This window comes from Buteo buteo, chromosome 13 (assembly GCF_964188355.1).
Source record: "Buteo buteo chromosome 13, bButBut1.hap1.1, whole genome shotgun sequence".
NCBI lineage: Eukaryota > Metazoa > Chordata > Aves > Accipitriformes > Accipitridae > Buteo > Buteo buteo.
Window position 1 is genome coordinate 7,841,626 of NC_134183.1, and position 25,242 is coordinate 7,866,867.

Genomic DNA, 25,242 nt, shown 5'->3' on the forward strand with positions numbered 1-25,242 from the left:
AACCCAGAGCTGATGTAATCTCCTGCTCAAGAGTTCAGCATTAGGACTGCATCAGCCGCGAGACGCAACAAGAGCCACATCACACTAGCAGCTGTTCGACAAAAGCTTTATTGCTCGTTTGCCTACGAGTTCCCAGTATCACATTTCCTGAGTTTCTTAATGAGCTTGCAAATGAGATTTAAATAGAAAAGGAAGGAGGGAAAAAAGGAAAAAAAAGAGAGAAGCCAGAGATCTCCCTTCCCTAAGGCTGGACCAGAGATGGGGTGGGAGTACAGTGCCCGGTGGACAAGCCCTCTACCATGGGAGAGGGCTCGGCAGAGATGGAGGTTGAGCGTGGACCTGAGACAAACCCCCACCGGCTGCCCTGGCTTGATTTACCCTCTGCCTCCATCACGGGCCCTAATTTGTTTTTAACACACAGTCACCAGCAACTGCCATTGTCACCATTTACACAGGTCAGAGAGGAGCAGTTGCAATCCTGCAGTGCTCCCGCGGGGAGCACAGGAGGTCGGGGACAGCGTGGGTGGCAGGATGGCCAGGGGAGGGGGCCACGCTGACGCGGCCCCTGCGCCACGGATAAAGAGGAGATTACGGCTCACGGCTTGTAATCTGGCTTAAAACCTGACACCATCACCGTAGTCAATTTGGGCTAAAAGAAGCATTTAATAAGCTTCAAAACACACAGGCCAAAAAAAAAATCCCCACCAGTGAATTAAGCGAAAGGGCTCAAGGCATTGCTTGCACCAGTCAGTGCTGGCAGGTACCAACACTGGATCCCTCATGATCTGGAACAAGGTAATTACACACTTGTTATCCCAGTCCACCCCACAAGCTAGAACCCAGGCTCTGCCGGTGTTTAACTGTGGGATGCAGAAAGCAAATTAATGCCCTTGTCTGTTTGTTTAGAGCTTACAACAAGCAAACGGTCCCTCCCTGCACGGGAAGAGCTGCCTTGCCTTGGGACATGTTGCAGGAGACGCAGTGCTCGGCTGGCTGCTCCAAGATTAAGGCAGTCACAGACAAAGAAGCCAGACTCAAGCAGCAGGTCCAATTTGGCTTCCCTGGAAGGGTTTATTTAAAAAACAATTATTATGAAAAGAAGCCTGCTCGGGCACGAATGACAAGGCAACGAAGCTTGTGGCTTAAAGGGGAGGCAGCAAGACACAACAAAGTTTCTCCGTGTGGCTTGCCATGGGGAAAAGTGTGTGGCCAGGACTCCTGCCAGGTGCACATCTCCCCTCACCTGTGCCAGGCAATTCATTAATGCTCAAAGGACACGAATGACAAGAATCACCCCCAGGAGTGGCAGCCAGCTGCAAAGATGTGGGGCCAGCCAGCAGCCTCAGATGTTTTGAGACATTCACTTTGGGAACTCGAGTTCATCATTACTAGGGAGGCTTAAGTGACACACACCTCCCCAGAGCGGCCACTAGCCCCGGGCACAAGCCCTGTGCTCCCGGGCCCTGTCTGTAACCCGCTGGCATTACCAGCTGGACCAGCACCATGTTCCCATTGCTGCTGCTTTAGTGACCGATCAACCGCAGCATCTCCTGAGGATCCACTATCTTCTCCCGGGGTTTGCCGGCAGCTTTGCCTCTTGCCACTTCAGCAGCATCTATCTTCTCCCAGTCCGAGAATGAAACAGGACGGACCCCTGAGGTGACGGCGAGAGATGGGAGAGAGAACTTAACCAAGTAAAAATGAGTTCAGCCTCACCTCCCCCGTTAGCAGGGACGTGATGTGCCAGCAACCCCTGCCCTTTTCCAACACGGCGTCAGACTTCAGCCTCACGAAGGAATAATAATTTCTAACACCGTGAGGAGAGGGATGGCAGGTTCCAGTTGACTCAGATCAGTCAGACCTTTGCAAGCCGTAACAATGGCAAGCACGGCACCACCTTAGGGGACAAAATGCTTCCAGTTCACTGCTAAACCTCAGACAGTTAAGAGGCAAAACACACACACTTTAATTGAATGCCTTTAAACACAGCAACAGCAAATTACTCTCTTGGGCATTTTAATCTTTCCCCCAACTTGCCTGGAAGGATTACTAGGAAAACCACTCAAGAGCAATAGCTTGCTGTCTAGGCAGCTGACAGTGACATTTTACCCAAGGTCCGTGCTGCTTTTAATGGCCCTTCCCCAAAAGTGGTCATTAACCTTAGCAATGACACCGACTTTGAGGGAATTCAAGTCCCGCTCTCCCTGGGCTTTGGAGCAATGAAATGACAGCAGCACAACACATTCCCATGGTTCAGACTCTGCTCCCAAAAGCGGCTCGCAGGACTCACTGCCCCAGGATACGATCCAGGAGGAGTTTGGCTGCATCATACTTTCATGCTGGCTGCTACAGCAGCTCACCCCCCCCCAGCACTGACCTCGGCTGTGCAGGATGCTCTCCACGGCCCCAAAGCCTTCTCTGGAGGTGGACACGTCCAGCACGCCCAGCTGGAGATCCTCCAGCACAGACTGGGCAGTGTCAAAGCTGTCGTTCATGGTGGTGATGATCACGCCCGTGGGTCCTCTCTTCACCCACCCGCTGCAGTACAGACCTGCCCGGGCACACAGAGCAGCCAGGCTTGGTCCAGCACGTGGCTGTGGACCCTCCTGGCTGCAAGTCCTTGCCCTGTCCCTGGGTGTCACATCAAGCTGCGAGCGGTGGAAGAATCCACCCCTGCGGTGGGAACAGAGCGAGGCCCTTCGACGGTGCGGTCACAGGAATTTGTGTACCTGCAGACCAGCACTAAGCAGCTGTATGGGCTGTATTGATTGCTTCACTAACAGACTCCAAGGCCCAGTAAAACCACCATAATCTTCAGCTCTGTCTGCTGCAAAACCAGACACCCCTAACGCAAGCTGAGGATGGGCCAGTTCTTAATGCCTGACAGAGGCAGCTCGTTTCCTCAGTTTCCACTCTCTGACTGAGGCACACGACCACCTTGTATCAGTGCCTTTGGTGAACGGAGCTTCCCACCCCAAAGCCCCCAGCCGACCAGCTGTGCTCAACACGCATCCCACACACATCCCGGTGGATACAGACCTGGAACGCCCTCCACTCTGCCTGAGCTGTTGGGGATAACGCCGCGCTGGGTGTCGAAGGGTACCGCCGGGTCCAGGGGCAGGCTCCGGTAGCCAATGCTGCTGAGTACCAGCCCACACTCCAGCTCCTCCATGTCTCCAGTGGGGACAGCTTTAGCAGAGTCACCCAAACCCTGAAAGAGGGAGGAAGAGGCTACTGACCACCAGACAGTCACCAGATGCAGAGCAGCAGCTTCCTCCAGTCCCCTTTGGCATCTCTGATCCCTAGGTATCTGCTAAAGTCCTTTCTGCAGCAGTAGCAACATGGAAGGAGCTCCCTTTAGAAGGTGAAAGGCTCTTGTCAGTGGTACCAGCTTCCCCAAGAGCCTGCCAGCCGCCACTCCAACCAGCCAGGGAACACGAAGCTGTCTTTGGAGAGATTCCCAAGGGCTGCAGGGATGCAGCAGTGTCCTGCTCCATCCCTGCAGCCCTGCTTAGGGCCATACCAGCCCCGCCACGAACCCGTACCTCCAGGCGGGTCAGGGCCATGCGGATGCCCCTCGCCCGCCTCCCATCAGCGGTGGGCAGCACCTCCTGGGGGCTGCGCTGGAACTTCAGCCCCCACTCCCGGGGGGCTGCTGCCTGCGCTGCTGCTGCCTGCGCCTCCATCATCTTCTCCCCAGGCTTCTCCAGAGCTGTTTTAATCATCAGCTCAGTCAGTCGCTTCCTGGGCCTGGGGGCATCTAGGAAGAAAGAAAGATCTGCCGAACAGGAACCTCAGCAAAACCCCTTTGGGACATGGCGCTGAGCCGAGGTCATGTCAAGACAGTTTCAGTGGTATGTGTGTCCATCTGGAGTTTGTCATGCTGATGGGAGTCCGACGCCTTTGAGATGACAAACTACAAGTCAAAGTGACCAGGAGAGCTCCTGAGGCTTGAGGCCAGTGGGACACACAAATCAAAGCCTGTGATTTTGTTGTCTTGCTGGTGTTCAGAGGCAGCAGCCTGTGGAGAAGAGCAAGTCTCTGGACACCCTTGAACTCAGTGTTTTCTTTCTAGGTCTGCAGGAAGCTCTTAAATCAACAGCCTTGCGATCTCTCCTGCAAGGCTCCCCCAGCCCTCCCAAATCTTCTGCCCTCATCACTCAGAGAGTAAAAGCATCACACCCAAGCAGCAAAGTGACTGCACAAACACAAAAACAGGCTGTTCCCTTGTCTTTGTGGCCTCCTAGCACTCTAAGGATGAGCAACATCATGGTCACCTGGCTTTCACACACCATGCATTAAGCACAGGGCAAAGAGTTTCTCTGATGCATATTCTGAGCATCTCCAGATCACTCCTGGCCACTCGCCTGTCAAGGTGAGTCCCTGTCTGGAAGAGCATGGCACATTTCCCTCACCTTTAATAGCATTTTCAAGGCCTGTGAAGTCAGCAGGGTTCAGGACAGGTCTGGCACCAGGCAGGTTTATCATCTCCCGCAGCTCCTGGGAATTGCAGGCAGGAAGATGTTACCTCCAGTGCACAGAGGTTGTCCAACAGCCCCAGGCCCTCTTCCCTCAGCAGCCTGGGTTCCCCACCCATCCCCAGACCACCTCTCCCCACCAGCGATGGATAGCCTGGCCCTCAAGGCTGGGAAACACGGCTGCCCTCCAGCACCCCCAGCCTTACCTTGATAGTGAAAGCAACTTGGAGAGGTCCCCTCCTCCCAACCAGCCAGACACGCTTCACCTTGCTGCAGGCGAGAGCTGCCAGGGAGCTGTCAGTGATGTCTGTCTTCTGCAAGACAGAGACAGGAGAGTGGGATGAGGGCAGATCTGGAGGGAGCTGGGGGGAAGGCACAGCCTCTGAAGGTGAAAAACCAGGAGAAAAGCAGGCTGTGCATGCAGAGAGCCTGGGCGAGGATGGAAAACAAGTCATCTCCCTTTGCACAGAGCTATTTGCACAGCTGGTCCCTCATCACTGAATGTACTTTCCGAGGCCATAATGCACTAAAGGTAACAAGCTAGCATCCCGTGAGATTGCCTTGGGGGATCTACCCAAGCAGGTTAACCTTGGGGCTAACAGAGCAAAGCCTTCCTGTCATCTCGATTTTGGGGTGCCTGCAGATGCTGTTGGGTGACTTCCCAGCTCAGGACATACAGGCATTTGAGTGAAACCCGCTGCAAACCACAGCTCAAATCACTGCCTGCCCGCCCAGGGCAACTCCGAGCACAAACACAAGCATCAGCTCAGCAGGGCTTGACTGATGGTTGGCATCTTGCAGCAACCCTATGCTCTGTTTCGGTCGTGTGCACGTATCTAGATCGCAAGAAGATCTTTTCTAGAGAAAACATGACGGGAGGGACACCAGGATAAACCATTCCAGACCAATATTCTTAACAGGAAACTGCCGGCACACTCTGGCACTCATTTCCAGTGCCATGTCCTTTGCAGCACTGCTTCCCATCCCAGCTGGCTTTAGTCACTGGTTAGCAGTATCTCCAAGTTTTGGGTTTTTTTTTATTTAATTTAGATATTAATACAGGAAGTTGTTGCACAGCTGTAACAAACCTCATGGCATTTTTCCAGGAGGGAGAGCCTTTGCTGCCAACATCTGGGGCAGCAGCTGTATGGAACAGCTGGTGCAGACCAGCTCCCAGCTGTCTAGAAGGAAGCACAGCAGCAGGAGAGGTCCACCAGCTTGGACCAGCCACCAGTGTGCCCAGTGCTACCAGCAGAAGTCAGGCTGCTGCCCTCAACTACAGTAGAAAAAAAAAAAAATTCCAACGGGAGAAGCTCCTAGTTTGGTGGTGGAAAAGGACAAGCAGCTCCTCCTTTGCTTCTCATAGGAAAGGAAGGGATGAAGCTCAATTGCCAACTTTTTAGGTACCAGCAGCCCAGGAGGCAGCAGCAATGCAGAGAGCTCTGCAGCGTTACCCAAGGCATGGCCACAACCTTGGATCACTCTCTATGGACTGTGAATCCACAGGGTGCACCCGAGAGGCAACAGCCTTCCCTGGGGAAAGATCCCAAAGACAGGAGAGTCTGGGATTTTGCCGAGATGGGCAGGAACCAGCACCCATCCAGCAGGGAGTGAATTTGGGCCCCAAGCTGCCTTCGTGGCACAGAGTACCCCTGTGACTCACCCTGAGGAAATCCAGTGGGGACAGGAGGATCCGGGCAATATCCAGCGCCACATTGCCATGACCCAGAATCAGCGCTGTCTCACAGCTCAGGTCAGGCTTCAGCTGCGGGGAAAGACCGACCCATCCATGAGCAAATCCACCTGGCCTCCATGATATCCACCCCCTCGGACCTGTTCCCAACACCCAAATTCCCTTCCACCCCTCTTTTCCCCAAAAAGAGGTGGTGCAGATGGGGAAACTCCACACCAGCCTCCTCCCCAAGCAGACACAGCAACACAGCCACTCTGGGCACCCCAACCGATGCCTCTCCCTCTCTTCCTGTGATGGCAACTCAGGAGCAGGAGCTCTTTTGGCCAAAAAACCTCCTCAGGCCAAAGCAGAGGATCACTCCACCCAGGTTCCCATCTGGCCCAGCCAAAACGTGCTGCCAACCTAGAGAGCCAGCTAATCCGCTCTCACTGATGTGCAAATTGTTCACATTTCTACCATCTAAGAAGGATTTAACGTGGTGCCTGCTAATCTTTTCCAATTGCAGGCCTTTCAGGACTTAATCTAGAGCTGAATGCCTGCGTTCGGATGCAGGATAGGGAGGAAAGGGCAGGGAAACACACTGCTGTACTCACGTCCCGGTTCTCAGGCAGCCCATTGTACCAGCCCACGAACGCTCGGGCCGAATAAACGCCGGAAAGGTTCTCCCCTGGGATCCCCAGGACCCGGTTATCTTCAGCACCGTAACTCTGAGGAGGGAGCAGACACAGAGATGTCACTGTGTGCAGGGTTTGATACCAAAACACAAATCTCCCCTTCCAGCTGCTGCCAGGGACACTGCACGGCTACCAACCCTTCCCGGGGGCCAGGATACTCAATGGAAGGACTAAACACAGCCTGAGCACGAGGGCTTCATCCACCTCATCCCCCGGGCTCCGGAGCCAAACTTGACTTGACCTCCTTGGGCCAAGGCAGAGCATGACAAACTAAGGACTGAATAGGAGGGACAAATCCGTATCAGACTGAAACAGGCATTGGCCATCACAGGGAAGAGGTTCCTCAACCACTGCCCCTTACAGTGGGGTTTCAGAGACCTGCACTTGATGCCACGCTCTAGCACATGCTCCCTCCAAGGCTTCAGACAAGCCTTGTAGCGTTTGAGCTGTCCTGAGACTGGGGAGAGTTTGCCACAGTAATAAGGCACCCAGAAACACCTTGCCCAAACCCTCTTCCTGAGACCCCAGTGGGGAATAACCCTGCAGACCTTCCCCATGACTTCTGGGGAGCTAAGGCAGCCCTGGCTGAGGCACGGTACCCACCAGCACCACGGCGTGGTAAGCCTGCTGCAGCTCTGCCACCGTGACGTCCCTCCCCACGGTGACATTTCCGTACAAGGCACAGCGTTCCGAGCGCGCCGTCTGTGTGAAGGTGTTGATCACGTTCTGCCGAGATCAAACAAGTGCCGGAGAGTTATGTCCAAGCCACAGCCGGGGCCAAGGCCTGCTGCTGACAGGAGGTCCTCGTTCCTGTCCCCCACAGCCTTGAAATGCTTCTCCCCCTCTCTGAGTCAGTTATTCTGAGACTCTTATCTAACAACAGCCACAGATAATTCACAGGGAGATAAGCACAGCTGTGACTTGGCACTCTTTCCACCACCCTTTGTGGAAAGGAAAATCCATCTTTTGCACCCGCCTGGGGAGGACAGGTCACTTTCAATACCTTCGGCCCCTCTGAGTAAACCCTGCTATAGGAGAAAACTCCTTCCCAGAGGTGAGGTTTGCAAGGGAGTCCCACGAAACAACCCCTTCCAACGAGAGCGCTGCCTGCCAGACCCCCTCTCCCAGCCTCTCATCTCAACCCTTTCTGAAACCCACTTCATCAAGAGAGGATGCAGGGCAGGATGGCAGCCAAAGCCTTTTCCTCTGAGCAATCAGGGCTACACAGCAAAACAACCACTTTTTCCCCTTCAGCTCCAGCCAGACTCAGCCTGGTAACAGGACAGATACCACTGTACAGCAGAAGCTGCCCAAAACCCACATCTGTTATGTCCACTCCTCATCTCTCAGCTCAAAGGGATCCAGGCATTTTGGTCTGATGATCTCCAGGGATTAAAGGAAACCATCACAAGATATTGCTATGTCTGGATCTCCTGTATCCTACCACTCCAACTACCTTCACCCCAGTTCAGACACAGCAAATACCCCTGGGTACAATTCATGCCCACTACAAGGCAAAGGAAAATGGTTGATTTCAAAGAGCTCCTTGGTTTACCTTCTCTTTGCCCAGGTGTGCACCTACAGCCCAACTCCATCACTCCTAACAGCAGATCTGTGCGTTCCCAGGGTACACATTTGTACCAGAATGGGTATGAACGGAGCAGAGGCAAACAACTGCAGTGAGAGGGAAAGATCCTGCCAGCTTAAAGTTTCCTGGTACAAAGAAACCCATCTGTGCTCCTTGGTCTTGCTCTAGGCCAGTCTGACCAGCATCGGGAGCAGCACTTCCCATCACAAGCCACTGTTTTTGACCTGCTGTCCAGAGCCCTAATGCCAGACATCCCATATCACCTAGCCGTGGCCTTGCTGGGTCTCAGCACGGACAAGGGGGACATTTGGACCTCTCCAGTGTGACAGCTCCACACCACAGCGAGCCTTGAGGCAGCACAAAGGACGGCAACTGCCTCGCCTGCACCCACCACCATCATCGTGTTCAACCGCAACGGCAAGGGAGGAGGCAAGCACCAACCTTCACTTCGGGGTGGTCTGGGGCCACCCCAAAACGGACGAGCCCGAAGGGAACAGGCAGCTTCTCATAGATGTCCACTCGGGCCCCGCCGTGGTGCTGCAGGAGAAGGAAGTCGCGGTTAAGGGATGAGGACAGAAAGGCCACATGAGCCCAGCAGCTCAGGAGGGACACGCAACGCTCGCCTGCTGCTGGGGGAAATACGGGGCAGGAGTGAGGGTTGCACCAAGATCCCGTAGGCAGAAACAGCCTCTTCCAGGCTCTTCCATGCACAGGATGATGCTGTACCTGTTACTGACAGCTCAGATCGTGAGGTGTAGCAGCGAGCGTGACCCCAACCGCCATCAAGTACATCTTGTGGGGAGCTCGATCCTGCTACCCACCCCACAGCTCCTCTTCCACACTAAACCGGTGGCTATCCCGTACCCAGGGGGCTGATGGAAGAGCCCCCACACTGGCTGGGGAGCACCCAGTGCAGCACCCTGGGTGCTGGTGGACCTGCCAGGCTGTCTGCCAGCCCTCCACAGAGATGCCCGTGTCCCGAGATCCCCTGGAGCTGAGTCACCTCAGGGTCAGAGCTTTAGACAGATGTTTTGCTGCAAGGCTTTTGTTATCTTGTATTTTGAGCCAGCCTCTTCCCGGAGATTAAGCAGCCCTGAAATTTGTCCCTGAGGCTTAGTAACAGCTATTTTCCAACACGTACCGGAGACAACACAGCACGGTTTAATGACGGGGTTAAGCTGCTGCATCTCTGGTCAGTGCCAGCAGCCCAGTTCTGTGCTTGGGCCTCATTTCCCGACAGAGATTTGACTGCCCGAAGCACCAACGTTTACAGACACTGGGTAAAGGATCACCTGTGTGCCTTAATTCAGCTGGGGGAGAAGGAGGCAGGAGAGCAGATCCTGCACATTCCCTTTAACACAGAGTTAATGTCATCCCTGTTGGGCGACAACAGCTCTGAGCGAGGCAGATCTCTGCTGCTTATTTGATTCTAGAAAAATCACTTGGGCTGAACTTGCAGCAACCTGGCCAGGCCTGGGTCCGGCCTGCACGGCCCAGGGGCAGGGCAGGGACGACGGCAGCAATACTTACCCCAGGCAAAGGGGCCCAGGAGGACTCTGGGGGGTCCGGGCTGCCCCACGCAGCCCCCCGACCACACAGGCTTGGCTGGAGCGGGGCCGGGAGCCCACAAAACCGCTCCCCAACCCCCTTCGAGCCAGGCAGCATGGAGATGCCTCCCTCAGCGAGCAGATCCCTGCCCTCACCCACCCCCAAACCCCACCCCGGTACCTTGAGGATGTGCTGAGCCGTGTAAAACCCCGCGGGCCCGCTGCCCACCACGCAGACGCGAGGAGCCGGGGCGGACGAGGACAGCCATCGCTTGAAACCTGGAGGCGTGAAGGACAGAGAGGACGTGATGCCGCACGAGGTGCTAACTCCCACGCCCGGCCGTAGCCCTTCCCTCCAGCCCGGTACCGACCCAAAGGGGCTCGTCCCCCCACGCCGGCCATCGCGGGCAGCCGTGTGGCGGAGGAAGGCCGGCGTTTATGTACCCGGCCCGGCGGCGCGTCCCCCCGAAGAGATTTGAGGCAGAAACGCCTCGAGGTGGAGGTCAAGGCCGGTATCCCCCGCGCTCGGCCAAGCCTGCGGCCTTGGCGCTTACGGCTGGGCCGGGGCCGGTGGTGGCGGAGAGGCTGTCAACCGCTCCGGAGAAGGGCCCTAGAAAGCACCGTACCGGAGACGCCCCCGGCCCCACGCACCGGGGGGTCCCGGACTCAGTCCCAGACCCGGACCCGGTGCCGGTCCCGGTCGGAGGAGCACCGGGCCGCCAGCACTCTCGCCCCGGAGCACAGGGCATGGTGTCTCCCCCCCGGCCCCGCGTCCCTCGGTCCCCCAGGGCTGCAGCACGGGCCCGCCGGTCCCGGTTCCCGCAGCCCCGGTGCCCCCGGTCCCGGGACACGTGTTCCTCCCTTCCCCCCCCCCCCGGCGCCGGTTGACCCCGTGACGCCACCAGGCCCCGCCCCTCACCGCCCGGGACGCCACCGCCCCTCCAGCACGCGCCGCCCGGTCCCATCCCGGCCGCCGCCGCCGCCGCCGCTGCTGCCGGCTGCCCCGCCCCTCCTCCCCGCCGACCAATCGCGAGGCGGGAGAGCGCGACGCTTAACATAACCCCGCCCCCACAGCGCCGCACGGCCCCGCCCCCGCATCGGCAGCCAATGGCGGCACACCGTTGCCGCCACGGCTGTCCGGAAACCAGCGGTACCACCGAGAAGTAGGGAAGGAGAGGCCCTCTCGTGGCCGCCCGCGCCGCCGCACTCTATGGCGAGGCCTCCGCGGTACCCTGCCCGCCTGGGGCTCCCCGCATCGGCTCCATCCCTGCGGCTGCTAATTGCGGCCCTTTATTGCCAAAAGTGATTAACTGCGGAGGTCTCCCGGGGGGAAACCGAAGCTCAGACTGATTTTAACCATCCCGCTGCACAGCCATCCGCACTTCACCAGGAGAAGCCCACAGCATCCCCTCCGTAAAGGATAAAACATTAGTGCCAGTGGATAAATGCTGCTGCCAAAGCTCCCACCCCAGCCTCCCTCACGGCCCCTCCTTTATTTCCTCCTTAATCCCCATCATTCAGCTCATTTCAAATGCGACCACTCACGCTTCCCGTGCAGGAGCACCCCATCTTGCTTCAGCCCCTGCACAATACACCAGGCAGGGAAATCATCTCAGCGGGACCAGGAGATGTTTAAGGATTGTACAGATGCCAAAGCATGCAGGCGAGCACTAACGGGGCTTTTTAAAAGCAATTAAGACCAAGAGGATTTTACAGCTAGAAGCCGATTTTAATAAGGGTCATAAAACCCACACACTTTCTTGCACGGTCTTGAAAATTAGTTCATGGCTTTCTGCAAAGGCATGCTGAGAACAGCAGCTGGCCATATGCCTCCATCTGTACCCACTTCTTCAGGGTGTTTGTGGTGAGGACCAGGATTTCCGACAGCTTTAAAGCCTGTGCCTGTGCTCCAAGCCCCCAGCCTTAGCTCAACACAGCAATTACCAACCCATTGCCCAGAGAGGCGAGGCTGGAGGCTCAGTTCCAAATGTCAGCATTGATGTCATCCACAAAAAGAGTCGCGTTTAAATTTGGGGCATTGCTCAAGGCAGAAGTTTGGGGGGTTCTGAGCACAGGCCAGAAACCTCCCTTTTCCCCATTAACTGCTGCTGTATCTGCCACTTCTGGCAGGGAATAATCCACATATTTCCCAAATCACAGGCCATCTCCTGCTGGCTGAAGGACCTGTGAACACTTGCCTTTAGATGGCACTGCATTATACAATATCCACGAGATCCAGCTGTGAAAGGGGTTGTTGCTCCCACCAACGCTTAGAAACATTTTGAGATGGATCTCTTTGCAATATGGAAGGAGAAAGAGCATTTTGTGCCCACAAGCGGGGACACGTGAGGCTGAGATTACCCCATCTCAGCCAAAAGCACCGCTAACGCATGCTCACGCCCCCTGCCCCTCACTGGAGCCAGGAGCACCAGTAATTTGGCACATTTAGCATAATTTAGCTCTGATTCTCAATTAAGAAATTAATCAGGAAGGCAGCTCTGGGGAGGGTCTCTGCCACCCCCAAGCCCCCGGTGACGCCTGGGAGCACTCAGGCCATTTGGTCCAGCCACCCCCTCCACCCGCTGCTTCCCTCCCACCTACAGACCCGGCATAACCCACACTCAAAGGGCAAGAATTTGCCCTTTGGATGTTTCACAATGTCGTGGATCGATAAACCCGCATGGGGCCGGTTAGAGGTGACATGGCAATGCCACCAGCCCGGGGCATCAGCATCCCCCGGGCCCCAGCCCAGGATAAATCAGTAATTCCCTATTTCTGATGCCAAAGGGGTCACACTGGACAGATCCAGGGCCAGCTTTCCCCACCTCCGAGTCTGGATCTACTACACAGGGACATGCAGTGGCCATCCCAGCCCCATGTCACCATGCCCACACAGGGACACTTCTCCAGTGGGTCTGAGGATGTCCCTACACTTGGTGCAGAAGAATGGGGTACGTGATGCCCACAGAAGGGCATGCCCACTGCAACCCTCGCCCTGCCATGGCCCAGGACCAGAGCAGACCATCCCTGTGCCTCAGGACACATTTGCAATGTTCAGCCTTATAAATCCCGGTTGTGGGGCCGGGAGTCCAGCATGAATCAGGAAGCAAAGCCTCACAAAGCCTCACAAAGCCCAGAGCCAGCACTGACTCCCACGCTGGTCCCAGTTGGGCCAGTTCCCTTTTCTGCTGCCAGGTCCCCACCGTGACACTGGGTTGGACTTTGTCATCAGTCTTGCAGGTCTGGAACAGCAGAGAGCCCCAGGAAAGCCAGGCACGGTGTCCTGGAGGGGAGTTGGAACCAGCCACGTGAGCATCCCACCCGCTGGCAGCAGCTCAGTGGGCTGAGTTCACCCTCCCTAAACAGGGAAAGTCTTCCAAGCCCTGGAGACCTGCCTGCCTCTGGCAGGTGATTCTCCTGCTAAACCCTTGCAATAGCAACGATCAAGTCTGGGGTCACCTCCAGCACCCCAATACAGAAACCCCACATGGGGCGAGGGTCTTTTCCCCAGCCCTGCCTCGGGCACTGCAGGATACCAGTACGACTCGCTCCAGCAACAAAACCCAGTAATAAAGAAGATGCGCTTCAACGTGTTAAGGCTGAACTTGCCAAATCGTTGTTCCTCAAAAAGACTGGTTTATCCCAAAGTCAGGCAAAGCGCAGGCAGCAGTGACACAACCCCCTCCCCACAATCCACCCCTTCCTTGAGCTCCCAACCCCACATTTGCAGGTCCATCCTACAGAGCCCAGCAGCTCTCAGCCAGGAACGAGCTCTGGATGCCCCAGACACGGTGTCGCATTCCCTTGGTCCTGCTGCATGGAGACCCCAGACAGCAGATGGCGGGGCGGGGGGGGTTCCTCTCCCCAGGCGTGAAAGCAGAGTGGATAAAACTAAGGCCTGGCAGGGAATAACTGGGGGGGTCCCCCCCTTTTTCTGTCCCTGCCATTGCACCACCTGGCTCTCCTCCCGCAGTGGCTCTGTGCATCGTTATCTAGCCAAAAGCAAGACATCGGGGAGAGATGTTTCCTACGCGATGGCTTTATGGAGGCGTGTGTCTGTGTAGCCCCGATCCTGCTAAAACCATCCCTGCTGCAAGTCCCCGCAGGAAACAGCCCCCCCGAGTCCTGGGGCCCCGTTCTCACTGGATGCCCACCAGCTCTGTTATGGGGGGAGCGTGGACCATCAGCTCCTCGTATCTCTGGAGGAAGAGCCGGAGCCTGGAGGCGTAGGTGTCCTCGTTGTACGGCAGCTTCTTCTGCTTCAGGTACTGAGAGACGATGGGTTTGATCTGCAAAGGCAAATTCACCTCCATGCAGGATGCCCCGGCATTTGTACGAGGTTCCCAGCCTGAGGCATCGCCGAGCTCCCTGCAAGGTGCCCAGAAAACCCATGCCACATGCCCAAAACAGGGCTGGAGAAGGCAGCACCAGCTATAACTTCTTCACCATGAAAATTAAGAGGAAGGTGGTTTCCAGTTGCAGCAACACAGGGAGTTTGCCCTAGCAAAATGCCTATGCAGGGCTTTCGGATTAGGAGGGAAGCCCTAACGAGGCTTTAACAAGGGCCAGCCACACACGCTCATCGCTCACATCCATAGTTATCCCCACGTGCCCACACAGCCGGCTCGGCAGCAGGGCTGGGAGGCTGCCACCAGCTTAATTATCCCTTCCCTCAACACACCTTTGCAGGGGTACAGGTCCTACCGGCCCCGTGAGCTCGAGCAAAGGGCATGACCCAAACCCCACTGGTGTTCCTACTCCCTCTATTACTATGATTTAATTTTTCCCCTGACTTGAGACTGGAAATAAGTGCACAGCATTAAACCAGTGGAGATCCCGTGCTGAAGGGCAGTGCACGGATCTGCCTTGGGATCTTCTCGAGCCAGGGCCATGCTCAGAGCCCACGTTTTGAACACACCCCCACCTCAGAGTAACAAGTAAGGGCACGACCAAAATTATAGGAGGTTTGCCTGGATGCCGGCTAAACCAAAAGCCAGACTGTGCAGCACTGGAAATGCTTTCCCAAGGGAAGAGTTTGGAAGGATCCTGGACTGCTGGGAGGCTGCTGCAGGCTGGAATTGGGACCAGTGGAAGGAGCAGGGAGCAGCAACCTGGGAGAAACAGGAGTGGGGATGGAGGGAGGTGGTTTAGGGGCTGTTGCAAAGCAGCAAGAGGTCTCTAGCATGGGGGGAGCAGTGCAGAGAGGTCCGGTGGCAGGGAGAGGAGGTGGTGGGGACATGGATGGTCTCGTCCCCGTGTCACCTCCCAACACACTCATCTGCCCCGCGGGCCCGTCTCACCTTCAGGCACATGTTGTCAGAGAGGCTGGGGAAGAGGTGATGCTCCACATGGCAGCTGATGAGCGAGTGGCCAAAGGACCAGTCGAGCAGGGCGTTGCGGGGCAGGTTGAGGACGCCCAGGCTCATGAGGTGGATCCGCTTGGGTTTCCGATCGGCCGCGAACATGGGGAGGCCGATGTGCTGTGGGAAAAGCAGGGTGGGGACCCCGTGGCACCCGTCACCCCCCCGGCCCCTTCCAGACAGAGTCAACCACGGCTCTGGCCGTGTGAGGGCATGAAGGTGCTGGCCAGGCTGAGCCACGTGTTGGGGTTTGGCTGCCAACCCCAAAACTAGGTTCGTCCCTCAAGTCGCTCCATCCTGCGCTTGTCTCTCCATGGAGCCACCGAGGAGCACCCACGCTCTGTCCCCCCAACGCACCCACACTTGGAGCCACCAGCCTTTCGCCAACCCAGGACCTGCCCTACCAGCTGCACCTACACCTGCAAACACACCAAGCCCCCAGTCCTGCAAGCCACCGCAGAGGACATCACCCTCCAGCCCTTCACACCCCTCTGCCCTGACATTCTTCCAGGGCCACCGCTTTCCACCCCAGCCCCACCAGCCTGATCCTCCCCGTGACGACATTGGCACGAGGGACGTGACGACCGAGGCCGCTCGCCTTAAGCTGACACAAGCCCCAGCCAGCAGTGTCAGGGCTATGTCACCAGCGCTGGGTGGCGGTTGGCCTGTCTCCAGCACCAAAGGGACATCTCAGAGCTTCAGGTCTCTACCTGGAATATGTTGACGTGGATGTAGGGATGGGCCAGGAGGGAGCGGGTGAGCAGCATACAGAGCAGGGCGGACCACGGCGACTGGAAGCCCGAGACGTGGAGCAGCAGCCAGTAATGGCAGTAAAGACCCAGAAACATGCAGCAGAGAGTCCGGAGAGCTACTTTCCATTCCACGTTCCTCAACAAATCTGTGCGAGAAAGAAGAGGCAGCACATAGGCAAGGTGCTGATGCTTCCCCGCCACTGCTGCTCCAGCGGCCAGACTGCCCGGCATCCTGATAAACCTACAGCCCATCCCATTCTTCATCTCCCTTTCCCGATACTCCAGGTTGGCTTAAACCCCCCAGCACTGCTGACCTGCTGGTTTTTGGGGTTGGGGCCTGGAGCTTCCCCAGGGCAGTGGCGCAGAGGCTCCAGCTGTGCATTATCACATGGGGATTTGGCTGCATCTTCATTTCTTACAATTTGCCAAGTCATTGTCTGCATTTTTGGCATTGCCCAGAGCTGTGTGTTCAGCCCGATGGACCGGGTTTCCTCAGCCTCTTACTATTTTCTAGGCTTTTCTCCCCGATCGTTTCCTGGCACCATTATTTCCCCTGAGCCACTGCCTTGTCTGCCCAAGCTCGTTGCATCCCGGTCCCTGTAGACTCCCACACCTTCACCTTGCATGCAGTCAGCAAAATCATTACGATGCTCTGACCAGGCAGAGACCCATGTGATGGTGAACCCTGCTATGGCCAAGGGTCTGAATCAAAGGAGAGCAAATTTGTGGCGCTTCAGGCTCACGATGGCTTTCCAACACTTGACCCAACACAGGAAAATGTGAAGCATTTCTGAGCACCAGCAGAAAGGAGACACGCAGCAGATGCCTTCCCTGGAACAGATGCAGCATCACCTGCCTTCGCTGCAGCCCTGTGTCTCGCTGTGGGCTGGTGTAGTTAATGTGATGCCTCCAAACAAAGCAGAACCCTTTGGTGGGGTGAGATCTGGACAGTAACAAGCTCACCATACCCAGAACCCCATCCTAAGGCAGTTGGGACACATACCAAGAGCAACCAGAGGGGTTATGATGGGCACCGCGAGAGGTGCGATGAACATGTAGACGTAGCGGTTCAGAAAAGGAAGCTTCCAGGTGCTGGAGTCCCCCAGGCCGATGACATTGGTGTAGCCGTGGTGGATCTTCACGTGGTTGTAGGTGCCTTGCTCGGCCGTGAAAGCTGAGCAGAGCTGGGAGGGAAGAGAAAGGAGAGGTGATGCCTACAGCCACGGCACCAGGATCAGGCACCACCTGGCTTGGACTGGCAGGAGAGGTACCCAGGGGAGATGCTCTGCACCCCACAGGCTCCAAACCAGCCTGGAAATGGCCTTCTTAAGAGTTAAGCACCGGAAACCATTCCCACCACTCCCCACAACTCATTATCCTGCTCTGCAGCCCTGTGGTCAAGGGCACCGACACAAAACCCCACAGCCCAGCGCACCACAGGAGCCGTCCCCAGCTGGGGGCTCCCCCCCCTGCCCCGCTGCCTCCAGGCAAAGCCCCACCAGCAGGGCTGTTCCTGGTGCTCCCCACTGTAGCGTTGCTTTACATTTAACCCTCCTGCCCACGGATCAGGAAGGGTTTGGATCCATCTTCTTCTCCAGTGGCTGTTCCTGAAGGGTTTGGGGTGCTGGCAAGGTGCTGATGGGTCTTTGTAGAGGGGGAGCTGTCACCCAAACCCCCTGGCCCTGCTCACCTCAATGAAGAAGATGGCCCAGACTTTGCCCCAGGACTTGGACTCCGTCAAGGCGTTGTGGCTGGCTAGGTGACTGCCCTTCACGGTCAAGGTGTGATGCACCACGCCGAGGGTGAGGACACCCGCCAGGAAAGGGATGGCCTGGGCTGACCGCAGGCACAGGAACCCTATGGAGAAACCAGCCAGGCAGGAGCTCGCATTCCTCCTCACCTCTCTCTGCTTGCAGCTGGGCTGGAGTAGTTGCTACACCCACACATGCGAGCCACTGCCCCAAACCTGTTTTTCACTCATAGTTACAGGTATTTAAACTGCCTGAGCCAGAAAGCTTCCCTCCGCACCACCCTGCACAGCTGGACCAGCCACGCTTGTCCTCGTGCTGAAGGTTTGGCCACTTCCAGCCGTGATGGCACCAGGCGTTGCCGGTGCCAGGTCCCATCCCGCAGCTCTGGCTAGGATCCCACTGGTGACAAATGACCCTGCCAGGATTTCAGCATCCCCGGGAGTTCAAAAGCAAGAGAAGGCACCAGCTGCAGCTTTCCGATTGCGCCGCTGGAGCCCCAACCTCAACTATCCCCCTGCACCCGCCGGGGTCGTTGTCACCAAAACTGCCAGGGTTTCCCTGCCCCATGGCAGGGCACGGATGAAGCATGCCGCTCTCTGTCCCCGTCCACTGTCCCCTCACCCCAGGCTGCACCCCAGGTGCCACCGTCACCCACTGTGGGTTTCCAGCGGGGTCAGGGTGCCCCACGGCACGGGGTGAAGGGGTTATCGTGGCTTCGTTACAGGCTTAATAGGCTGCTAATAGGTTTCCAGCACAAAATTGTACCAGCAGTGCAAAAAGCAGTGAGAAGGCAACGGAACACCCCCCCCCAGCCGCAGTTTGGAGGGGCTAAGTGGGATTACCTGCTGGGAGCAGGAGGAAGCTGCAGGCGAGGATGCCGATATCCACGCCGTGCCGTTCCCACCAGCTGCTGCTCTTCACCACCTTCTGCACCAGCTCCGAGAGCTCGGTCATCAGGGCTTCCTCACACTGCCCTGCTTGCTGCGGGGCTCCCCCGGGGCTCACGTCCCTGTCACCCAGTGCTGGCCCCGGGTCCCGGCCCTCTGCCATCGCCTCCGTCCCGCTGCCGTCGGGCGCCGGCGTGCCCCGGAGCGGGGGGTCTCCCGTCTCCCCAAGCCGGGGGGTACCGCTGACCTCGCCGTTGACCCGCTGTCCCCTCTGCCTCACCGGGTCCCCGTCCTCCAGCGGCATCTCCCTGCCGAGCAGAGGCCACACAGGGTAGGACCCGCGGAGGAGCAACCGCAGCACCCTGACCCACCGCAGATGGGCTTCCCGGCTCCTGCTGCCGCCAAAGGACACGGGAAGGGCAGGGATGGGAAAAAAAAAAAAAAATAAATAAACAACCCGAGGAGGACACCGCCACAGGAGATGGCTGGATTGCCACCCAACCTCCCACCCTGGGGACACACCAGTCACCACCCGGCCACCACAGCCCCCTACTCACACCAGCCCTGGCACGGTGGTTCTCCCAGCGTTGGCCATTTCGAGGCGGCCGGCCAGCCCGTGCGGCACCGCACACCGGTGCCGTATAGCAGCAATTTGGAGAAGGGAGGAGCAGGGGAGGACGGGGAGGAGGGTGAATGCAGATTAGCGATGGCAATAATCCGCCTTGGCAGCCCATTTCAGGGAGCAGCCGTCGCGGCGGGGCCATGGGAAGGACGCTTGGCTGAGGGCACGGGGAGGTGAGGGCAGCAGAGGAGGGAAGGAGTGGAAAAAAGATGGAGAGAGCCAGTGGAAACACTGGAGGCGAGGGAGCCAAGAGCCAGAAATAGCCCCGAGAAACCCAAGCGGAGCACTGAGGACAGGGATAGGGTTTCGCTTCTGCCCGGAGAGCGGGAGCAAATGTCGCCTGTCCTGCGAGGGAGCCGTTTTGGAGAGAAAAACCGGCCTTTTTCACAGCAAGGAGCAGGCTGCGGGAAGGAAGGGGCAGTGCACGGCTGCGCGGCTGCCTGCCTGCGCCTGCCTGTTTGCCTGCCTGCCTGCCCAAACTGCTATTGCGGAGCCGCTCGGCACCCTCCTCTGTGCTGGGGTGGGGGGACGCAGAGCCCAGGGGCATCTGCCAGGGACCAGGGCACCCCAAATCTGTGCCTAGCAGCTGTGGCACCCAGCCCTGACCCCCCCCCCCCCCCAAGTTCCTCTTCTCTTCCAGGCTGTTTTCAGGAATTTCATAAGGATTTCTTCCCTTTTGCATCGCTGCCTCCTAACTAATCACCCAGACAGAGCACAGGCACTCGGAAAGCTTTGGGGATGCCCGTGCACAGACCAGGACCTCCTGGGCCCCGCTTCTTTATGGGGGAAGGCTAAAAACACATCACTTCTTGCTGGGGTGCTGGATTTCTTCTTAATTTGTTGTTTCTCCTAACCAAAAACCAGATCAGCTCAACTGATCCACCAAAACCTTGATGAACACTGACATCTAGCAAATCCATAGACAAGGCTGGTTTGCTATACCCATTGCTGGGGTACCCCAGCCCCAAACTGGGACAGGCTCAGCGCCTCCAGTAACAGCACATCACTGCAGCAACTCGCAGGGAAGCAAACCTCGCACCCAAGTTGTGTCAAGCCCCAGGGGACAGTCATCATACCCTGGAAAAAAATTAATAAAGATTAATAAAAAAGAAAAATAAATCACACCTGCTGCAAAAGGGGCAGAGCCGAGGGTGCATTAAGGACCTGCTGAGGTTTCATTTCTACTGTAAGAGCTTGTATTATGAAAGATCATTTCCAGAGCTGGAGCACTAACGAATTACAGCAGCGTCCAAAGCCCAGCAAGCTGCAGGGCTGGCTGCAACCAGCCAGGTCAGTGATTCATTCTGATACACAGCATGGCTTTCATCACCTGCTTGTTAGTGAGGGAAGCCCGCGGCCAGGAGAGCACCCATGGGTGCTGCCGGGCCACGGGCAGGTGGGTGTCAGACCCAAAGGGTGCATCAGGTAGGGCTGCTGGGTCCGCTCCTGAACGATGCCTTCATCACACCTAGGATGTGGCCGTGAGGGATGGTGGCAGCATGGTGACAAAGCTCTGCTCCGAGGGTGCCAGGCTGCCATTTGGCACGGCCAAAGGTGGGCGGTGGTGGAGCTGCCACTGCACAAGTGCAGAACGGGGTAGAACTGGTTATGTGGTGGCGGCCGAGGAGGAGGAAGAGGAGGAGGAGGAGGAGGCGGGGATCAGCCTCACATCCAAGACCAACATGAGCCATCAGGATCCCACCGCAGCCGGCGGCAAGCGTGCCGGTGTGCATGGGCAGAGGCGGGCATGTGGCATCGCTCAGTCCCATGCTGCCGCTGGCACCAGAGACCACCCGGGAGAAGAGAAGAAATAGTGGGATCAAAACCACGTGGGAGAGGCTGAGTTTTTGGCTTCTGGAAAAAAGTGTCAAACCCACAAGAGCCTCTTCCTTCGAGCTGCAGCAAAGGTAAGAGTCACGATGCTCACGGGAGAGCAGCAGCCATAAGGAGAGCCTGCAAAGCCATAAGGAGGGCCAGCAGATTCGGGGTTGTAGCCCTAAATCTGCTTCCTTGCAGAGCTCCATTTTCAAAAGAAACTTTTAAACCCCAATTTGCATCTGATTTTCCATCACATGCAGGCCAAGCCATGCAACCCCATTGACCCCACTAAGATTTTAGGGATAAAAGCAAATGCTGACTTGCCCCCTTGCACCATGGCCCCAAACACCTCCAATTTAGCAGGGAAAGCATGTTACAGACTCAGAAATCCTTTGGCATGCAGCAGGTTGGCTGGAGGGGATCAGTGTAATCCCCAGAGCAGCGAGCTCTTGCCAGTGGCTGCTGACCCCTGCGGGCATCCCTCTCCCCAGGCAGCACGGGGGTCTCGCCAGCAGACCCCGCTGCCTCCGCAGGCAGCTGCCAGCCCCGAGGATCAGGCCCCCGCCACTGCCCTTGTCTGACCTCCAGTCCCTCTGTCCCCAGGACCAAGCCCAGCCCCAGCTAGAACTTAGAAAGGCCAAATCTGGCCCCCCAGCAGGGTCCTTCCATGTCACTGCTCCTAAACGAGGGGAAAACGGCCATTTTAGCGTGGCACAAGGGCACACACGCTAGGCTGGCAGGACCCAACGGCCACAAGTGCTCCCCACTGATCCCCCCACAGATCCCCCAGCCCATGGGGCAGAGCCTGCTGCAGCCCCCATAGGGGCCATTTCCAGCCCCAAACGCAGGAGCTGTTAACAAACGCTTGCAGCATTTGCACCCCAGGGCCGGGGGCAGAGTCCCCTTTGGCAGCCCCTCCATCCGTATGGCCACCTGCACTGCAGACCCTCCTCCTCCTCCTCCAGGGGAGGAAGGAGCAGGCTGCAGGGGCCAGCAATGGGGTACCATCAGCTCCCCTACGCCACTGCAGCCAGGCACCCCAAAACTGCCATCCCCACCTTCCCCTGGCATCACTAGGGCTGCAGAGATTTGCTTTTTTAATACCTGGGTTTGGGTGGGATTTCCCCTCCCTCTTTCAGGCCAAGCACATTTGGGTAATTGATTGAATGAGGGATTAATTACCACCATCTCTTCCCCAGCAGGGAGAGTTTAAGCACCATCCTCTTTTCTTTTGGGGGTCTGGCAGAGCTACAGGGTCCTCAAGGAAGAGAAATTCACAGGGTTTAACACCTCACCCCAATCCTCTCCCTGAGCCCGACAGCCGAGTGAGGAGCTCCATCTGCAGGCAAAGCCCTGTCTCCATCACCCCTGAAAGCAGCTCTGTCCCCCAAAATTCAGGCCCTGGCACAAGGGTGCTTGGCACGTCCCAGACTCTGCGGTCGAGCAGCTCTCACAGCTGCTGCCAAGGCAGGAGCTGAGCCCTGGTCCCCACGCACCCACCCACCCACACTGGGGCTGCCCCACAGCCAGCCAGGGCACCCCAAACCCTCCATCCCTGGGGCTGTGGGATGAGGAAAGATTGAAGGACGAGCTCGGGAGCCTTAGGGTAGGCACCAGAGGGAGTCACAGCTCCGTGCAACGGTTGCTCCCGCTGTCGTTTTGCCAAAAGCGTGGGATGCTCAGCCGTGGGCTGGTGGGCTCCCAAAAGGCGAGACCCAGCCTGATCCATGTGCCAGGGCAAGGAGCTCTCAGTGGGTGCTGGGGGCTGCACAGCCACCCAGCTCTGGCTCGTGGGGTGCAAATTCCCCTCTAAGGGACCAAGGCCTTGGGTGCAGCCACAGCCTCTCTCCAAGCTCCGGCCGTGCCGGGCTGAGATGGGGCTGGCAGGGGTGGCGAGATGCCAGATCCGACTGGGGCTGTTTGGTAGCCCACGTGCTCCCAGCCCTGCAAGGACGTGGCAAGGCTATGCTTTTAATCTTAAATAAATACCCTCCTGGGGACGTCTCGCCGTTTGCAGGGCACAAACAGCCACTTCGGGCAATGGAAAACTTCCCGCTCGTGCTCGGCAGCTCTGGGAAGAAACTGGATCCCAGCGCTGGGTAATCTGGCCAATCTGTTTGTACCAGCCGACGCGGCACAGACCGGATGGCGGCGAGACGGGGCAGGCAAAGCCACGCTGCCCTGGCACGGGTCACGCTCGGGCTGCCAGGGAGGCACCGCAGACGGAGGCCGATGGTCTTATCCAGGCTCTGTGTTGGTCCAATGCTGCCTCGTGCTGCCCGGGCACCTCGGGAGGGAAGCGGCTGAATGGCAGAGCCCCGCAAAGGGCATTGCCCAGCCAGAAAGGAGGTGCAAGCCCCACACCCCCCGTCTCATTCACACCATCCTTTGCATTGCTGTCATATTTTTCCCATCCCTGTTTGACCCTCAGACGGGTGTTGGGGGGATCACACGTGGGGAATTGCTCTGCTAATCCTCAATGATGTTCACCCCGGGGGGAGAAGAGCCAGGATTTACCTGCCAGCAGCAGCCAGTTATGGAGGCGTCGGTTTAGCTCCTCGGTGCTGCAAGCTTTAGGGGCAACACGGCGTGGCAAGACCTGAGCCCTCCCAGCTCCGGGGTCGGGATGATGGTCTTCCAGGTCCTGGCCAGGTCAGTGTGCTGCTCTGCTGCAGGGATGGACCATGAGCATCCCCCACTCGCAGAGCAGGGACAGACCCACAGGACTGTCCACACAGAGTGGGATGCTCTGCCTTGCGTGGGGTCAGACACATGCCTGGTATCAGCTACGCCGCGGAAGGGAATGCAACCGCTTTCCTTCTTCCCTTTTCAGTAGCCATCTGTAAATACAAGAAGCCCAAAGCTCAGGGTTGAGCCCCAGGTGTAAGTCCCTGCCTTCCCAAGGCTGCAGGGCTGGGTGAGACGTGCAGGAGGTTTATTCAAAGCCAATTGCATGTGAAAACCAAACCCAGCACAAAGTCCAGCCCTGAGCCCTTGGACATCCCTGCCCAGGGCTCAAATTCACAGCACCAAAACCCATCCTTGTCCATAAGCACCCCAAATGCCCCCGGGGACTTGCTGCCTATCCACCACTGGCCCTTTCAGCCACCACCGTCGGAATATCTGATACCATACCCAGACCATGTTTTCAGTTTTATATATCAGCAGTGAATAAAGCAGTTGTCATCCACCCCCTGCTCCAGCACGGCTTAATTTCCAAAGCCTGGCTGGAGGTGTCAACTAATCACAGACTTCCTCCACTTAGCAGCTCAGGGCGAAGGTAATCACTGGTTTGGGTGCCTCTGCTCTTGCCCCGACCGAAACTGCTTGCCCCCACCCCTCGGTCCCTGGCGTCACCGCCTGGCCAGGTGTTACCCAACGCAGGCGCGCGGTGGAGATGCCACTGGCTCTGTTCTGCTTTGCTTCCAAAATGCCGAGCCTGCCGCCAGCGGTGCCACCAAGGGATGGCTGAGCCCTCTCACCCACCAGCCTGGCAGCTCTTTTGTGACCCCAGAGGGCTGGGGGGTCCCATCCTGGCAACGATGGGTCCCGAGGAGGGAACCAGCCATCCGTCCAGCACCGGTCATTAGCCAGCAATCGGTAAGATGTTCCTGGGCGCAACGCTGCATCTCCAGTCCTCAAAAATTAAATACTTTTTTCCTTGTAACCGCAGCACTGCCCAACCCCAGCCCCCCCCCCCCCCAGCTCCCAGGTGCCCTCCTGGTCCCCACGCCAGAGCCACTGGGGCTGCCCATGCACGTGTCCCCACGGGCAGGCACCCAACCCAGCAGCTCCCAGGCAGCCGCCCACACGAAACTTTTACCGCTCGGTGCAGGCGGGGTAACTCCAGGCTCCATCCTCTGCCCTCTCTAGGAAAGAAGGATGTTTCCAACCTCCTCAGCACGTGGAGGGAGGATAAGGACCCCAGCGAGGTTGTGCCAGGGATGGCACTACCCAGCACTTGCCACCTCAGGCTGATCCGCAGCCGAGCAAGGACCATTTGCCGGGATGGCTCAGCGCCGCTATCCACAGCTGCTTTTTGGGGGCAGGTCTCCTTGCCAGCTCCCACCGC

The 25,242-nt window shown here is 57.6% G+C and overlaps 2 protein-coding genes across 5 annotated transcripts; both read right to left on the reverse strand.

The window, feature by feature from the left end:
* Positions 1–1,041: 1,041 nt before the first annotated feature.
* FDXR (ferredoxin reductase) lies at positions 1,042–10,981 on the reverse strand. Of its 2 annotated transcripts, none has more exons than XM_075044487.1 (12): positions 10,900–10,981; positions 10,162–10,259; positions 8,875–8,970; positions 7,449–7,571; positions 6,765–6,878; positions 6,142–6,243; positions 4,685–4,792; positions 4,416–4,500; positions 3,546–3,760; positions 3,040–3,211; positions 2,378–2,551; positions 1,042–1,654 (listed from the first exon to the last, which is right to left on the reverse strand). In XM_075044487.1, exons 1-12 carry the CDS (start codon positions 10,943–10,945, stop codon positions 1,524–1,526), a joined length of 1,464 nt encoding a protein of 487 aa, XP_074900588.1. In that variant the 5' UTR covers positions 10,946–10,981; the 3' UTR covers positions 1,042–1,523. The 2 variants fall into 2 exon arrangements, with proteins under 2 accessions (XP_074900588.1, XP_074900589.1); XM_075044488.1 differs by lacking the exon at positions 10,900–10,981 and adding an exon at positions 10,352–10,746.
* Positions 10,982–13,568: 2,587 nt separating this feature from the next.
* Positions 13,569–19,664, reverse strand: FADS6 (fatty acid desaturase 6). 3 transcript variants are annotated; one of them, XM_075043866.1, is made up of 7 exons: positions 19,288–19,664; positions 18,686–19,122; positions 17,783–17,949; positions 17,096–17,276; positions 16,051–16,238; positions 15,281–15,460; positions 13,569–14,269 (listed from the first exon to the last, which is right to left on the reverse strand). In XM_075043866.1, the coding sequence occupies exons 1-7, from the start codon at positions 19,323–19,325 to the stop codon at positions 14,120–14,122; spliced, it is 1,341 nt and encodes a 446-aa protein (XP_074899967.1). In that variant the 5' UTR covers positions 19,326–19,664; the 3' UTR covers positions 13,569–14,119. The 3 variants fall into 3 exon arrangements, with proteins under 3 accessions (XP_074899967.1, XP_074899966.1, XP_074899968.1); XM_075043865.1 differs by having other exon boundaries at positions 18,686–19,125; XM_075043867.1 differs by having other exon boundaries at positions 18,686–19,038; positions 19,288–19,660.
* Between the last annotated feature and the right edge of the window lie 5,578 nt (positions 19,665–25,242).